This window comes from Mastacembelus armatus, chromosome 13 (genome assembly GCF_900324485.2).
Source record: "Mastacembelus armatus chromosome 13, fMasArm1.2, whole genome shotgun sequence".
Lineage (NCBI taxonomy): Eukaryota > Metazoa > Chordata > Actinopteri > Synbranchiformes > Mastacembelidae > Mastacembelus > Mastacembelus armatus.
In genome coordinates this window covers 1,404,953-1,421,113 of record NC_046645.1, presented here as the reverse complement: position 1 = coordinate 1,421,113, position 16,161 = coordinate 1,404,953, and the positions used below count along the sequence as shown (strand labels likewise).

Below are 16,161 nucleotides of genomic sequence, written 5' to 3'. Positions count from 1 at the left end.
CCTCACAGGATCCCAGTGCAAGAGAAAAATATAAAAATAGTGTAACCAAAAACGAAACTAAGAGCTCGAGTCTGTCCTTAAATTGCTCAATTCCTCCTTTTCTGTTTGTTCCAGCTTAATGGATAATCAGTCATCAAATAAAGCAGCTGACTGCAGTTTGATACTGACACTCTTGCCGAGATTTCTGTCACTGGAAGAGACAAATCCAGCTGATACAGAGTCATGTATGTCAAGTCTATACTCTGGATTCTGCTGTTTATCTCTGTCCCACAGGGTGAGAGTATAAATTTGTGTTTTTGGTTTGTTGTATGTGTGTGTGTGGGTGTGTTTTAAATGGATCTGTGCCCATATGCCTGTACGGTCATTTTGTGTGTGTTTATCACCAACAGTTGTGTTGTTTTTGCCCCAGTGTCCCTGCAGGAGGACTATGATTATGAATACGTAACATATGACTATCCACAGCCTCTGAACTGCTCAACCACAGAGAGCATCAAAGGCGGCCATGTCTCCTACTCCCAGGTAAAACTAATACACGATATCACTGCTGGAATTGTTACTTTTGTTAATGATCCATAATTGTTTTTTATAAAACACCAAACATTTTCTAACTCTGGTCCTCGAGGGCCAGAGCCCTGCTGCCCTTTGTCAATTTGCAATGAGCATTTTCTATTGATCTGTATCAAGACAATAATTAATCCATAGTAAAAATAACATTCAGTTGTAGCCCCACACATTCATTTGGCATAAAGTGCTCGTTAAAATGCTAAAAGCTTTGCTCCTTTAAAAGTGTAAATGTTCATGCCGTGATGTTAAAGATCAGTTAATAGAAAAGTATAATATAATTGACCTAATATGATTTCAGCTTAAGAAGCTATAGATGTTTCTTAATAATACTGGTTGGTGACACTGTTGTAGGTTCATTTGATTCTGGACTTTGTCATAACTTGTTTCATCTGATATTCTGTCAGTGATTGGGGTTATCTTGGTTGTTTTATGTTACAGAAATAAAGGTTGGTTGATTGTGTGACATGTGTTTCCTCCACAGGGAGGGCTGGAGGGCAGTGTGCTGACCTATCACTGCGGCCCAGGACAATACCCTTACCCGGTCAGCTCCAGGCTCTGCGGTGCTGATGGGGACTGGGCACCCATGAGATTGCCCAATGGCAGATCAGTATCACGCGCCACATGTAAAGGTAATATGCAGATGATGATTTTTTCTTTCCTGCATCCTCTTCTCAACCTCCATCCTTTTCTCTGTCTGTCCCAGATGTGCTGTGTTCGGCTCAGCTCCAGCTCGATCATGGTGAGTTCTGGCCCAGGGATCAGTGGTTCCATGTCGGGGTGACGCAAAGCTTCTCCTGCCAGGAAGGGTTCACCCTGTTTGGCTCAGCCCAGAGGAACTGCACCCTCTCTGGAGAGTGGACAGGAAGCACTCCTGTTTGTGACAACCATGGTGAGAAAAGACAACACTGCAAGTCATGCTCATGATTAGGCATTAATTGTGTGTATGATTAAGTAATGCACAAATTTTACCTTCTTACATAGAATATCCACTTCCATTCAGGCCCTGAGCCCAGTTCATCAGGTGTATTAAGAGCTTATGTGAGGGTTTTAGAGTATGTACCAATTAAACATGCACTTACTGAGGTTTTTAAAGTATTAGAGAGCAGCTTTTGATAAATACAAAAAAAAAAAAAAGGTCTTTATACAGTAACACAGGTTTTATTAACATTACACACTGACCAAATCTGACCACATTCATCCACATATACTTAAAATGGTATAAACATATTTTTTAGCATTTATTATTACTTAATGAACAATGAACTGCTGTTATATATTTTATCTCCTGTTGTCCCACTGTGTTTAAATGCAGCTGATGACTGTAATGACCCTGGGGTCCCACCTGGTGCCGAGAGGTCAGCAGGTCGGTTTCATGTGGGAGAGAAGGTGGTCTACAGGTGTCAGGCTGGTCTGGATCTGCTCGGGTCGGCTGAAAGGGTTTGCCTGGAGAACAAGGAGTGGAGCGGCTCAACACCGCGCTGCCAAGGTGTTTTAAATTTATGTTTAAGTAGCAACAAAAATGTTACTGCCAACTGTGCACCTAAAAAGTCTGGGGGGAATCGTTATAATGTGGTAAAGACTTCATTTATGCTTTACTACAGGTCCAAGTACCTTTGACTCCCCCAGCTTCGTGGCAGAAGCCATGGCAGGGTCACTTGCAGGAGTTATGGATGTTTTCTCACCAGACTTGAAAAGGACAAGTGGGTATAACTTTGGCCGCACCATCCGTGTGGATCAGGGCAGTCGTATGAATGTCTACATTTTACTGGACACATCAGGAAGCATCAAACCTGAGGACTTTGAAATATCCAGGAATGCAACCATTGCTCTAATCAAAAAGGTCTCAGGAAAACTATTCCCATTTATTCACAATGGTCTACTGGTTTGTGTCATTGCCTCTCAGTGGATGTGAAACTTACAGCCCATGTCTTCGTGTTCTGCCTAGTTGGACAGTTACGAGGTACAGATGAAGTTTCATGTGCTGTCGTTTGCCACTAACGCCATAGACATCATAAACATCACAGAAATGGATATAAGTAGTAGCATCGACGAAGTGATTTACAGTCTGTTGGAGTTCAACTACAATAGTAGGATTTATTATTCTTTCATTTATCTATTTCCATTGATTTAATGTCCATATCTTTGTATCTTATGCACTAACGTGTTCAACAGTTAAATCATTGTTTATCGATGTGTTTCTCAGTCATTCAGTCGTTGGTTTATCTGCAGGTCATGGGAGAAAGACAGGCACCAACCTTCATGCTGCTCTGCACCGTGTCTATCAGCTCATGAGTTTCTTCAAACAAAACAGTGCCACCAACCATTTCAATGAGACGCAGAACATCATCATCATAGAAACAGATGGTTTGTGTTTGTGACACTCACGTTCAAAATCAATCAGCAGTACAGCTCAGAAAAAGATTTTAGAGTCAAATAGAGGTATTTATCAAAGCTTTATCGTTTGGATGCAGGTATCGATTATCTGGTTCTGTCTTTGACCCTGCAGGTTACTCTAACACAGGCAACAAACCTCAAATTGCCCTGGCCCAGATCCGGCACTTGCTGGGCTACAGCACCACATCCCCTGATCACACAGATGAGCGCATGCTGGGTATCATAATACAATAAATGAATTCATTAAAAATGTCTTCAATCAGGAATTCAACTCACACCAGTAACAACAACTCATATATTATTAAATTACAGGCAATCAAATATCACTCAAGTGGATCAGATTTTTACTGGGTATTAATGCGTGCTGGTATGCTCGCCTACGCAGTATAAGTACGTGTGTGTGTGTTTTCAGATGTATACATATTTGGTATTGGGAACAATGTGAAAAAGGAAGAGCTGAACTCTTTAGCCTCACAGAAACGTGGTGAGCAACACCTCTTCATTTTGAAAGACTTCGAGACACTGGGAGTGGTGTTCAACAGCATCATCAGTAAGTAGAGACAAAACTAAGGTGGGAGATATTCCTCAGCTGCCAAGGTGTTTTCTGATTGCTGCTGTTCTTGTGTTGTGACAACTGATGACAAAAAGACAATCAGTGCTGCTTTTAGAATGGCAAAAGTACAAAAATGCTGATTGTAGATTCATTATGATCAAATTTCATAATAAAGGTGATAAGAGTGTGACAATGTGCGGGGTGGCTCAGGAGGACATCTCTAAGGCCCAAGAGAAGGATGGAATACGAGTCTACAACAGACCCTGGCATGTCACTCTGAAAGCAGTAAGAACTTTGCACACTCACTCACTAAAATCATAATGGAGATTATGATTTTCTATCTGTGGGATGTTTTAGAGTTCATCTTTACACATATATAAAAAGTTTCTCTCCTATAGCCTCAATGGGGACGGGATCGGACGTGTTCTGGATCCATCCTGAACCAGAACTGGGTGCTGACAGCTGCTCACTGCTTTGCCAGAGTGAGCACAGTGGAAATCAATTACCAAGTGGATATAGAACATGGTCAGTGTCAATATAGGAAAATATTTAGAAAGTGGAGGTTCTTATAAGAGAAACTAAAGATAGTGGTATAAAAATTAAAAATGGGGAAGATTTTAGCCTCTAAAACTTTCTTTAAGATCAAAATGCTGGTGGTTATTGGATGATTTGTGGTGCTAGGACCTCAAAGTGCCTGCTATAGGTTAATGTTTGAAGCAATGTGTTGAAAAACACCCGGTTTTGGTGGGGGGGGGGGGTTAAAGTTCTTCCTGTTAACCATCTTTCTGACTTTACACCTTTTTATATTGAAATAACTAACAGCTTCTTTGGTTCCCAGGTGGGGGCATAGTGAAGTCCAACAAAGTGATCATGCACCATAAGTACAACGTTTATGCACTTAAACACAGAAATGTGTCCGAGTTCTACGACTACGACGTGGCCCTGGTACAGCTGAACAAGAGTATCCCACTCTCCTGGAAGGCCAGGTCCGTCAGTCCAAACAAAGATACGCCTTAGAACATTCCCCACTGATTTTATTCATGTCCAACACTTATGAATTCCTTGTTAAATGAAGACAACATGCAATATTCCTAAGTGTCATTATTGAGCTCACGTATGTATAATATCATACAACAGACCGATCTGTTTGCCATGTACTGTACCAGCCGGCCGAGCCATGAGAAAAATCAACTCTACCTGTCAGCAGCACAGTACGTGACATTTTCACCTTTACGCTGATGACAGGGATGTTTTTGTGTGACCACAGCTGGGGCTGATATCAATTCTCATGTCCACTAAGTACTGTGTAATCAATGTGTATACAGTGAAGGAACTGGTGCCACAGGAGGAGATGGCTGTTTATTTCATCCACAAGAATTCAGACCGCAAAAAGACACATATTCACACAGGGAAGAAGGTGAGAGCTGAGTCAGGCTGCTTTCATGCACATATTCAGTAAGGTGGTGGAAATAACCTGGTTTAAATGTATATGGTGCTGTACTATATTATTTGACTCTATATTGCAGAGACATGGCTGTGTGGAGAAGGCCAGGCAAACACTAACAGAGCCCAGCGATGTGACTTTGGATGAGTATACACCTGACAGATTCCTCTGCTCTGGGGGCAGCTCAGGCCATCAGGATGCTATCAGCTGTAAAGGTCTGGACTCTGCATTTACTGCATGACATGCATCACAGACTGACCAACATGGGATTCACATTGCGTATACATATTGTCTCTTTTTGTATAGGTGACTCTGGTGGATCCCTTTTTTTGAAAAAAAGACAACGCTACTTTCAGGTCAGCAAATGTCTCATTTCTAAAGAGCCTGACACATGTTCGGTGTGATCAGGATCATTTTCAGCATTTCCCCTTTCTTCCCTAGGTGGGCGTTTTGAGCTGGGGCACCATAAATGTGTGTGACCAGCTAATCCCAGCTCTGAGACGTTACAGCACTGACAAGCCACCTCCAGATGCTCGAGACTTTCACATAAACCTATTCGAGATAATGCCTTGGCTGAAACAGCATCTGGGAGAGGAGATCCAGTTCCTGCAGGGGGTTGACTAAAATCTGCTTGGATTGAATCGTGAGAAAAAATATAAAGAAAGAGGAAATAAAAGGTTAAAAACAGCCTGTCAGCCTGTGCTTGCCTCATGTTGTCCTTTTCTTATAAAATGACTCATTGTTTTTAAATCTGCTTTGTTATGTGAAATTTACATTTGCTTCTCCTTTCTTTGAAGCTGTGAGTTGGGGAAGACACGTCCTCTGTTGTTGCATAATGTCAGCTAGGAGCTTGTCCATTCACACTGCCAGTGGGAACACTGAAGTCTGTCCATTTGAAAGCTGCTGTTTACGCTGCTGAAATGAACTTTTAAAACGGTGGCTGCCGTTGTTGCATTGGCTTAACTTCACCTTCACAAACAAAAAAGGAGCTTCCTTCCAAAAATATGAAAAGTTCCTCTGGTCTGACAGTGTCTCATGTTATGTTCTCAGTACTTAAAACAATAGAAATCTTTAATGTGCTAAAAACACATCTGTCATCTGTGCATGTGTGAAAGAGAGACTTGCAGGTCTGGCCAGTATAAATGGCTCCTGCATCAGACCATGCCTGGTTTGGAGTAACTCTCCAAACAAATAATGCACAAATCAGTGACATTGTCTGTGTTTTTTGTTTGTAATAATTGCAGCCTTCTGCTTTCTCTCTTGCTTTTGCATGAGGTCATGGGGTCTCAGGTCAGAAATCTGTATTGGTGCTGTTACAACAGGTAAAGGCAGCACAGTGGCAGTGGCTGAACTACACACAGGTGGAGACAGGACAGTCAGGGCGGTGTATTTGGATGGTCTGTCTCCAAAGATGATGCAAATCAACATGTTGAGAGACCTTCCAATTAAATGGCCAAGTACCAGTGCTGCCAAAGGTGAGGCCAACCTGACAATGCCACAAATCCACATTTTCAGGATGAGTGTGTCTCTAGCCAAGATTCACAGAAAGAGCTCACAGCCCATTTTGGAGAGATACTGAGATCTACCAGCTGTAGTTGGAGAAAGCAGTGGAATGAGAAAGAAAACAGGACAATTCCAGTCTCTACAGAATTTTTTTCTTCTCAAACACAGATGGGCTCTTCACTGGGTTTGAACTGAAAACACATAACATAGACAATGTACAATACACTGTGGGTTAGTCTGATTTTTAAAAAGCTACTAAATTACATGTGATACGTGGCTGCTGAACATGGTTCTTTATTATTTAGAAAAATGACATTTTTATAATATGACATGGTTTTACAACATCATCCTGCAACTTGCAAGTTGCAACATGTTGCAATATGATTTTGCAATATTACATGCAAATAATTTACATAGTATGAGAAATTTTCAATTTTTTTTCACCTGGTCAAGTATGTTTTGCAGAAGTAATGGTCAAATGTGGCTGCTTTCTCCATGATTGCTTATGTCACCATACACCCTGTTTCAGCCCTTCATATGAAAACTCCTCCTGCTGCACAAAAAGTGTTTAAAGGTCACAGGGATTAATATTTAATTAAAAGTGTGTTGGACCGTTGAGATCTCAAACTGTGAAACAGGTCAGTTTTCACTTTTTGCATTATGAAACTTTACTCAATGAATGTTGTATATTTGCAAACCTTACCCAGAACCTTGGAAGGTAAGTTTTATTTTTGTGACATTATTCCAATGTGGTATTTGTAGGCCAGTATTTGTAATGTTATGATAAATGATATATTTTCTGGTATAGCTTAACAAATGGGGAAATCATTCTATGATGGGGCTATCTGGATTAGAGGCTGTAAATATACTGAAAAGAACATGCAGATTATATTAAATAACATAGAAAAGTGGATGAGAAAATGCAGCTTTAAATGATCAGTCAGTAAATCACAAGTTATTTGTTTTATGAGGAAGCATGAACCAAATATTCTGCATGTATAAGCTGTAGGAGGAAAACTGGAAGTTTCAGGGGGTGATATTTGATGAAAAACCGATGTGGAAAACTTACGTTAAGAATATAAACGATAAATAACACACTAAGGTGTCTGTCCGGATGACAATGGGCAGATAGTAGGACAGCTCTAATAAGGATATTTAGATCATTAATGAGATTGTTAATAGATTTAACGTGTACTGCTTTTATAACAACAGCTAAAACTGTTAGTGAACAGGCCTAAGCACTCAGGATGTGTTGTGGAGCAGTGAAAACTGCAGAAGGTACCGAGAGAGACACCACAAAGTTAGTGACATTCAGTGGTGACATATATATGTGAGGAGGGGAGGAGGGCAGGGTAGAGGACCTCAGTCCACTGATAGAGTCCTCAGGCAGTCTAGACCTATAGCAGCATAACTAAGGGATGGTTCAGGGTTACCTGAAGCCAGCTCTAACTATACGCTTTGTCAAAAAGGAAGGTTTTAAGTCTAGCCTTAAAAGTACAGAGAGTGTCTGCCTCCTGAACCCAGACTGGGAGCTAGTTCCACAGGAGAGGATCTTGATAGCTAAAGGCTCTGCCTCCCATTCTACTTTTAGAAACTCTGGGAACCACAAGTAGACCTGCACTCTGAGAGCGAAGTGGTCTAATGGGATAATATGGTACTATGAGGTCTTTAAGGTATGAAGGAGCTTGATCATCATTTGTATGTTAGGAGAATTCTATATTTAAACAGGGAGCCAATGAAGAGAAGCTAATATAGGAGAAATATGATCTCTCTTGCTAGTTCCTGTCACGACTCTGGCTGCAGCATTCTGGATTAACTGGACGCTTTTATGGAGTTACTGGGACATCCAGGGAGTAATGAGTTATAGTAATCTAGCCTTGAGGTAATAAATGCATGAACTAGTTTTTCTGCATCATTTTGAGACAGGAAGTTCCTAATTGTGGCAATATTGCGCAAGTGGCTGCAATATTGTGCAGTTCTAGAGATTTGTTTTATGTGTGAGTTAAAGGACATGTCCTGGTCTAAAATAACTCCAAGGTATTTCACAGTAGTGCTGGAGACCAGGGCTATGCCATCTAAAGCAGCTATATTGTTAGAAAAGCGATGTCTGAGGTTTTTAGGCCCAAATACAATAACTTCTGTTTTCTCTGAATTTAAAAGTAGAAAGTTACTGGTCATCCAGGCCTTTATGTCAGTTAGACATGCTTGAAGTCTGGCTAACTGGTTTGTGTTATCCGGTTTAATAGATGCAACTGAGTTTCAGCTGCATAACAATGGTAATTACTACTTCCTAATAACATTGCCTAAGGGAAGCATGTATAAGGTGAACAGAATTGGTCCTAGCACAGACCCTTGTGGAACTCCACACCTAACCTTTTTGAATGTGGAAGGTTCATCATGAACATGAACAAATTCGAATCTGTCAAATAAATAAGACTGGAACCACTTTAATGTCTTTCCTATAAACCCAGTCACATTCTCCAGTCTCTGTGATAAGATGTTGTGGTCCATAGTGTCAAATGCAGCACTAAGGTCTAGCAGGACAAGTACAGACAAGTACAGTATATTCACAAACATGAATATCACCAGAGAATCTGCAACTCCAATAAAATTGGAACACCAGTTCAGGTTTTTCTCGGGTTGAAGCCAACTTGAATTGATATGACTGGAGATTTTGGAGGGAAAAGTCCTCCACCTCAAAAGACCCCTGTGTAGCATAGGTGCCCTGTTTTTGTGTCACCCTTTTTCTGACCAGTCATACTGACCAACTCTGCACACCAGTGTGTGAGTGAGTGTGATTGTGTGTTCGAATGGTGTATAGTGTATGGCGCTCTGAGTGTAGAAAAGTGCTACATTGGTAAAAGAACATTTCCCACCTAAACTACAGGTCTATTTTTATGGTCATGGTCATAAATTACAACCTGACACTGTTTGTTATAAATAAAATTCCTCCTCTTCCTGTCAGTTTCTTTAAGTACTCCATCGTGTTCTTGTCCTCATCTGTATGCTCTCCTCTGCCCTGTCAGATAGACATCCTGTAGGACTGCTTGTCTGGAAAACCTTTGTACTGCAGACGAATAATACAAGCTGCAAGACCACTAAACTTTCAGGTAAAGCACTTAATGCTTTTATGTAGTATTTGGTTGTTTATTTGGTTGTTTAGTATCCAGTTTAGAGTACATTTTATCTGTGAGCCATTTCTAGATGAACATTTTGCTGTTAGCTATTTCCATTTCTACAGGGAACCCTGTCTAATATTATAGAAATCTAGGTGCAACTGTTTAACCTGTAGTGCCACTAGTGCAAATTATATCAGACTCAACAAATCTTTTTCTGCCTATTTGCTCTCCACCTTTTTCACCAACTTTCAGAGCATCAGTCATTCTCACCATGACCAACCAGCCCATCCAACACCAACATGACGGGGACTACATGAGCCTGCTGAACGGCTTGAGAGAGCTGGACTTCATTGACACCTCTGTTCCCAGTGCCCTGGTGCTGACTGGAGAACATGCCTTCCCTTTGGCAATGAACAGCCAAGGCCAAGTCCTGATGGCTGCCTCGCTGTACGGCCATGGAAGAATTGTGGTCTTCAGTCATGAATACTACCTGACCGCCTTTCCTGATCTGGTAAGGAACGCTCTGACCTGGCTGAGAGGAGATGGGTCTGACAATCTGTCTGTGGGGGTCCATAAAAATGTAAAGGCAGTTGCTGATAAGCTCAGTAAATCCGGTTTCCAAGTAGAAGTTGTGGATTCCTTCAGTCAGAATCAGGGGTTTGGTGTGTATGTGACCAATGCCTACAGTGTGGGTGAAGACCCAAAAGACCTGGTGGCATTTCTGAAAGCTGGAGGAGGAGTGCTGATAGCAGGCCAGGCATGGAGCTGGACTGCAGATCACCCTAAAGAGAACACCCTGCTTCAGTTTCAAGGAAATAAGGTTTGTGGTGTGGCAGGGATCTACTTCTCTGCCTGTTATGGTTTGGTGGAGTGCCTCCCTGTCTACCCTGAGATCCCAGCATCCTGGATGTCCATATCGTGAGTGTGTATTATACTTCACTTTTATTGCACATTTAGAAAGGTTCCACTTCACTGAAGCTGTTAAATTATTTTTAGATTTAGATTTTAGAAATTATGTTTTGTAATAAATTACATTAATATTTAATTAGAGTATATCAAAATAATACATGCATATTACAAACATATTATGGTTGTACTCACTGTCTTTTTTGCTAAAATCTTTTATAGTAAAACAAAATCAGACACTGCATCTCTCATTCCTGACATCTCTCTGTTCTTCTCCTTTTCCCCCTTTCATATACAGAGTCGGTAAGGATTTTGTGGATGACTTGGAGTTCTTGCTCAAAGGGGTTTCAGAATTTGACCTCCAAGGTGATCAGATAGCTTCTGACATTCTGGTCCATGGACCACTGGCCTTTCCCATTGGAACCACAGGCGATGGACGAGTATTCCTGGCAGGAACCTATTATGGAAAGGGACGAGTCATTGTGGTTTCACATGAAGTATTACTGGAACAAGAGGTAGAATCTACATTAAAGATTGATATATGAATTTCTCTGAATTTTTAATGATAGAATTTATGTTTAAAATGATCATATACAGACCTTTCTGTGTGGAGTTTGCATGTTCTCCCTGTGCTTGTATGGGTTTTCTCCAGGTACTCTGGTTTCCTCCCACAGTCCAAAAACATGTATGTCAGGTTGTTTGGTGACTCTAAATTGCCCATAGGAGTGAGTGTGAGTGTGTGAGGTTGTTTGTCTCTATGTGGCCCTGTGATGGACTGGGGACCTGTCCAGGGTGGACCCCTGCCTTTCACCCAAAGAGAGCTGGGATAGGCTCCAGCTGATCCCTGGGACCCTGGTTAGGACTAAGGGGGTATAGATGATAGGTAGATGATCATATACACATAGTATGATCTGCTTTAGAGATAATTACTTTCCAAATGTAATTTTCCAAACCTTACCCTTTTCCAAATGAACTTCTGGCCATCAGCAGATGAGCATCTATACTGAGGTAAATAACGATAATATGCTGATCTGCCAAATAATTTGATATCATTAAGAAAAACGACTGCTGTTCTTATCACAGACACTGGCTCCATTCTGGAACAATGCCATTCATTGGTTGGATGAAGGTCGGCAGGGGGTCGTTGGTGTTGTCCCTGATAATGCCCTTAACATTATGAGAAGGTCGGGGTTACAGTGTGAGAAGACGAACTTCAGAGACGACCTCAGTGTATTTGTTTGCACAGCGTACAGCAGTGATTATATGAAGGAAATCCAACACTTTGTGGCAGAGGGAGGAGGACTGCTGATTGGTGGACATGCCTGGTACTGGACTCAGACACACCCTGGGCAAAACCCATTAACAGATTTCTCAGGTATGACAATGTAGAATGTGGTATACAAATATATGGCAATGATTCTATGACATGATGCATGCTAACCATATTCTGCCTTATACACATGTTGGTGTGATAATGTACAAGACAATGATACAAACACAACTCAGAACTGTTGGTTAAATCATGACAGACTGAATTCCACATTGTTAAGTAAGAAAGTTAAGTAAGTTAAGGTATGAAGATTAATATATAGATAAGTAGTTCTACCAAGGTTAATAATGGGTCACCACACAGTGAAAACAGGCTTGGCTTGGAGTCAGAAAAGACATGCTCAACATAAACAAATCGTGGTCAACATATAACTCAGGAAAGATCAGGAAACTGATGATTTGCCAGGCTGTAGAGACGTAAACTGCTGTAAACTCAAATGAGGCATAGGGACCTCAGGTAGACGGGCTCTGCAAAGGGAAACATCTGAATACTGATGACTAAGGTGACTGAACTTCTAGACTGGCTGAGGAAAACAAAGGAAAATACCGTTCTGCTCATGTTTACAGACAGTCTTTCCTGGAAGGTATTCCTAGTGTTGTACTCACTCATACTCACAAAAACATCTCCAAAATGTTTTTAAAACACTCGTGAGAAAAATTCAAACCCTGTTTGATTTTTTTTTTTTCCATAACTGGCACAAGGTCATGCCAAGAAAATGGTCAGCTGTTCCTTCAGGCATTATGTGGTGCAGCTTTCTGCAAGGGAGGTTCAGTGGTGGTAAAGTAAATTTGATTAAGTCAGTTTTGTTGAACTGTATTTCAGGGAACCAGATCCTGAACAAAATGGGTTTGAGCCTTTTGGGGGAAACTATTGAGGGAAGTATATACAAGGCCCCTGTACCCAGCCAGGCCAAAGACAGCTACCATTTCCGCCACCTCCTACACCGCTTTGCTGGTCATGTATTCAACAGCGAAGAACTTACACAGCAGGAGGAAGGGTGTCTTAGAAAGCTGGGAAAGGACTGCTCCTCCTTCTTGAGAATGAAGCCTCAAGACTGCACTGCCTATCACCAGGTTGTATCCACCCTCACTGACATCTTAAAGAGGTCAGGCATGCCACAGGTGAGGGGACAAAATAATATGAACACTTGATGACTCATTTTAATAGAACCACACAAATGTTCTTTGGTTGATTCTTATGATATAGAACTGTACCAGAGTACTCTACTACAGATCACATCAGCGGTCTATGGTTATTTTACCAAGCTAGTAATCAATCACATGTTAAACCAACTTCTTCATTTAATGTTTCCTTTCAAGGTGTGTGACAGCTGCCCTGTGAAGACTCCCAAAGACCATCTACTCCTCAATTTGGGGGGGGCGGTATATAAGGTTTGCCCAGATCCTGATGCTCTCCTGCCCTACCTCATCAAGGAGAACCCCTTTTTGTCAGTTGTCTATAATCAAAGGATCAAAATTAATGTCAACACAGCAGGTACAAACTTGTTCTTATGGACAAATGTGTGAACTTTTTATGAGTATCTGCAGTTTTGTTCAGTACAGTATGTCTGGTAGATCTTATACAACTACAGTGTAACATTTCCTGCTGCTGTTTGTATGTCAGATGGGGAGGAGTGGATCAGTACTGGTCTCTATCTCTCTCCTGGTATGAAGACCTTCCTCTCCATGCCACCAGAGATTGTCAACAATGGATGGAAGGTAGTTTTTGCTTCTGTTACTTTTGTGTCCCCTATGGCTGCCCCAGGCTTCTGAGAGTTCCTGTGGTGGCCAGCCCCACCCTGGGCTCTATCTAGGGTTTGCCCCCCTTTAATGGCACCTGTGCTGACAGCCCTGTTCTGCAAATGGTCTAAAAATCCAAGTATGAACCTATTGGCATATCCCTCTCTCTGTCACACTGACACATATTTCATGTCTTCCTCAGATTCAGATTGGCTGTCAAAGAGACTATCTGAACCATGAGGAACTGAAGAGAGCACCATGTGTTCATGAACGATTCCCCATAACCACAGAGATGATGCAGGTGTGGAATCTCTGGGGTGGACTCATCTACCTGGTGGCCCCACCCAAAACACAAGTGAATGGGGCAAAGGTCATTGTGCAGATGGCTGTGCCAGCACCATATTATAAATCTGGTAAGTGTGTGGTGGTTGGAACTCTGGTAGGTTTTTGTTGGTGTATCTGTGTCCACAAGGACTTAATGGGGGTGTCTGATATTTTTTTTCCACTGAGGTCTGGGATACATATGAATGTTCTGGGCTTTGGGGTAACAAACAGTATGAATGTTGTGTTCAGTCACAGAGGTTCATAAAAAATTATTTTTTTTTTATCATTTTGACATGGTTTTGTTAAGTTGCAATGATACTTCATGGATGCTCATGGATGGACTGAGAACTTACTATACAATCCTCAAGCAGTGTAGCTCACTGTCTGTGACTGTAAAGACGTGTTCTTAGAAATGTAGTTCTTGGCAGGACAAGTTTGTACCTGGAGAATTTTACACAATAGTCATGTAATTATTCAGTGCTCAGTTTTGAACCCACACATCCATTTATTCTCTTCAGGTGAAACAACTCCAGCTCAATGGGCCTTGCTGCGCACAGCTCCCTCACCCTGGGCAGAGCTGGAGTTTGATAACATCATCATCACTGTACCATCGGACGATGTTCGGAGTCTGGAAGGCCCTGATGAGTTGGCGGCGCTCTGGGATGCCATCATGAGGGCCGTTGCTGATCTGGCCGTCATACCACACAAATTTCCTCGCAAAGAACGCTTTGTAACTGATGTGCAGATTTCTGCAGGTAAGGGTGTCTGACTATGATGACATAAATGCTTGTTTTTTTTTATTTATTGCCATATTGAGCATTCAGAAAATCTGCTTAAATCTTCTTAAATATGCTCAGGTTGGATGCATGCAGGTTATCCGGTCATGGCACACAAAGCTTCAACATATGAGCTGATCAGCATTAAAAATGCCAGGAGCAAAGGTGTGTGGGGCCCCATCCACGAACTTGGACACAACCAACAGAGAAGCTGCTGGGAGTTCCCACCACACACCACAGAGGGTACATGCAACCTGTGGTCAGTGTACGTGCATGAAGAGGTGCTGGGGATCAACAGGGAGCAGGTGGAGTAATTCAGTTTTGTTTTTGTGATTAGTGGAAAACTTTACTTTTTATATCACACAAAACAACAAAGTTTTATCCTTTACTGAAAGAAATATTTACCTTTTACTGACATTTCATTTGTTCATTGCAGGCTCACCCAGAGATGGCTTTATCTGAACGAAACAAACGAGCTAAAGAGTACGCTGAAGGGGGCAGGAATCTCAGCAGCTGGGACATGTGGGTGGCCCTGGAGACATATTTACAGGTGAGAGAGAATTTCTGTACATTACACTATGGGGAAAAGTTCTGTTTGAGACATGCTGCAGTCATCTTTCCAACAGAACCACACATCTTCATAGTCAAAATAAATGCAAATATGTCTGAAAGTCTCTAGCTACAGTCGACCCAGAGAGACTCTATTGCACATTACACATCAGACAACAAAACTGTCAGAACAAATTTGTTTCACATTTCCCTGAAACCTTTGTTTTCTTCCTTGTAGCTCCAGGAGAAGTTTGGCTGGGATGCCTTGAAGAAAGTGTTTGCTGCCTACCACAGGATGACCAACTTTCCCGGCGACAACAAAGGAAAAATGAACCTGTATGCTGAGACTTTCTCCCAGACTGTGGAGATGAACCTCTGTGGATTCTTTAAGTCCTGGGGCTGGCCTATCGAAGCAGCCACTGAAAAGAAACTCTCCAACCTGCCTCCCTGGAGTGACCACCCCATGGTCCAGTATGGCTGAAATCCTTGACTTAGCATTCAGCCACTTGTTTTCTTTGAGCTTTCAACTTTGCATGTTTAGCTCCCTAGTACTCAGCACTAACACTGTAAACTCAATAAAAAGTAAAACCTAGTCATTAAAAACAGCACACAAATACTCTTAAATGCACGTATATGTTTCATGTGTGAATGTGTAAACTCATAGACACATAAATGTCCTTACCTGGGATTAATATGAAAAATAAACTTTTCATGGTCTACAGAGTCTGTCATTATAACATTATAAACATTATATGGCAGGTCAAATATTTCACAAAGTTTTATTTTCAAAATGCACAAGTTTATGTCACGAAGCCCAAGTAGATCAGTCTGACTTCCTGTTTTATTTTGATATCATGTGGCGTGTTTATGTCTTGTCAAGTTACTTCCTGTGAATCCATTATCTTTGTGTGTCTAGTTAGTCTAGTTCAATTACCCTACCTCCTAGTACGACCTACTGAC

The 16,161-nt window shown here is 41.5% G+C and overlaps 2 protein-coding genes across 2 annotated transcripts; both read left to right on the top strand.

Moving 5' to 3' along the window:
- Positions 1 to 126: 126 nt before the first annotated feature.
- LOC113135929 (complement C2) lies at positions 127 to 5,632 on the top strand. Its single transcript, XM_026316298.1, has 18 exons — positions 127 to 274; positions 410 to 519; positions 1,046 to 1,193; positions 1,268 to 1,453; positions 1,877 to 2,050; positions 2,166 to 2,404; positions 2,510 to 2,651; positions 2,794 to 2,928; positions 3,071 to 3,175; positions 3,371 to 3,508; positions 3,687 to 3,796; positions 3,910 to 4,036; positions 4,350 to 4,497; positions 4,649 to 4,722; positions 4,837 to 4,928; positions 5,038 to 5,170; positions 5,262 to 5,311; positions 5,397 to 5,632. The coding sequence occupies exons 1-18, from the start codon at positions 223 to 225 to the stop codon at positions 5,577 to 5,579; spliced, it is 2,346 nt and encodes a 781-aa protein (XP_026172083.1). The 5' UTR covers positions 127 to 222; the 3' UTR covers positions 5,580 to 5,632.
- Positions 5,633 to 6,992: 1,360 nt separating this feature from the next.
- LOC113135917 (TRPM8 channel-associated factor homolog) lies at positions 6,993 to 15,918 on the top strand. Its single transcript, XM_026316272.1, has 13 exons — positions 6,993 to 7,096; positions 9,485 to 9,568; positions 9,830 to 10,495; positions 10,782 to 10,998; positions 11,567 to 11,858; positions 12,636 to 12,934; positions 13,133 to 13,307; positions 13,437 to 13,531; positions 13,755 to 13,965; positions 14,395 to 14,631; positions 14,734 to 14,957; positions 15,089 to 15,202; positions 15,440 to 15,918. The coding sequence occupies exons 3-13, from the start codon at positions 9,849 to 9,851 to the stop codon at positions 15,680 to 15,682; spliced, it is 2,754 nt and encodes a 917-aa protein (XP_026172057.1). The 5' UTR covers positions 6,993 to 7,096; positions 9,485 to 9,568; positions 9,830 to 9,848; the 3' UTR covers positions 15,683 to 15,918.
- Positions 15,919 to 16,161: the final 243 nt, after the last annotated feature.

Coding starts and splice junctions, on each gene's coding strand:
- LOC113135917 (XM_026316272.1), top strand. CDS start 9,849: ATGACCAACCAGCCCATCCAACACCAACATGACGGGGACTACATGAGC. Junction 11,859..12,635: donor CCCATTAACAGATTTCTCAG/GTATGACAATGT, acceptor ACTGTATTTCAG/GGAACCAGATCCTGAACAAA. Junction 12,935..13,132: donor AGAGGTCAGGCATGCCACAG/GTGAGGGGACAA, acceptor TTTCCTTTCAAG/GTGTGTGACAGCTGCCCTGT.
- LOC113135929 (XM_026316298.1), top strand. CDS start 223: ATGTATGTCAAGTCTATACTCTGGATTCTGCTGTTTATCTCTGTCCCA. Junction 3,797..3,909: donor GGCATGTCACTCTGAAAGCA/GTAAGAACTTTG, acceptor TCTCTCCTATAG/CCTCAATGGGGACGGGATCG. Junction 4,723..4,836: donor CTCTACCTGTCAGCAGCACA/GTACGTGACATT, acceptor ATGTGTATACAG/TGAAGGAACTGGTGCCACAG.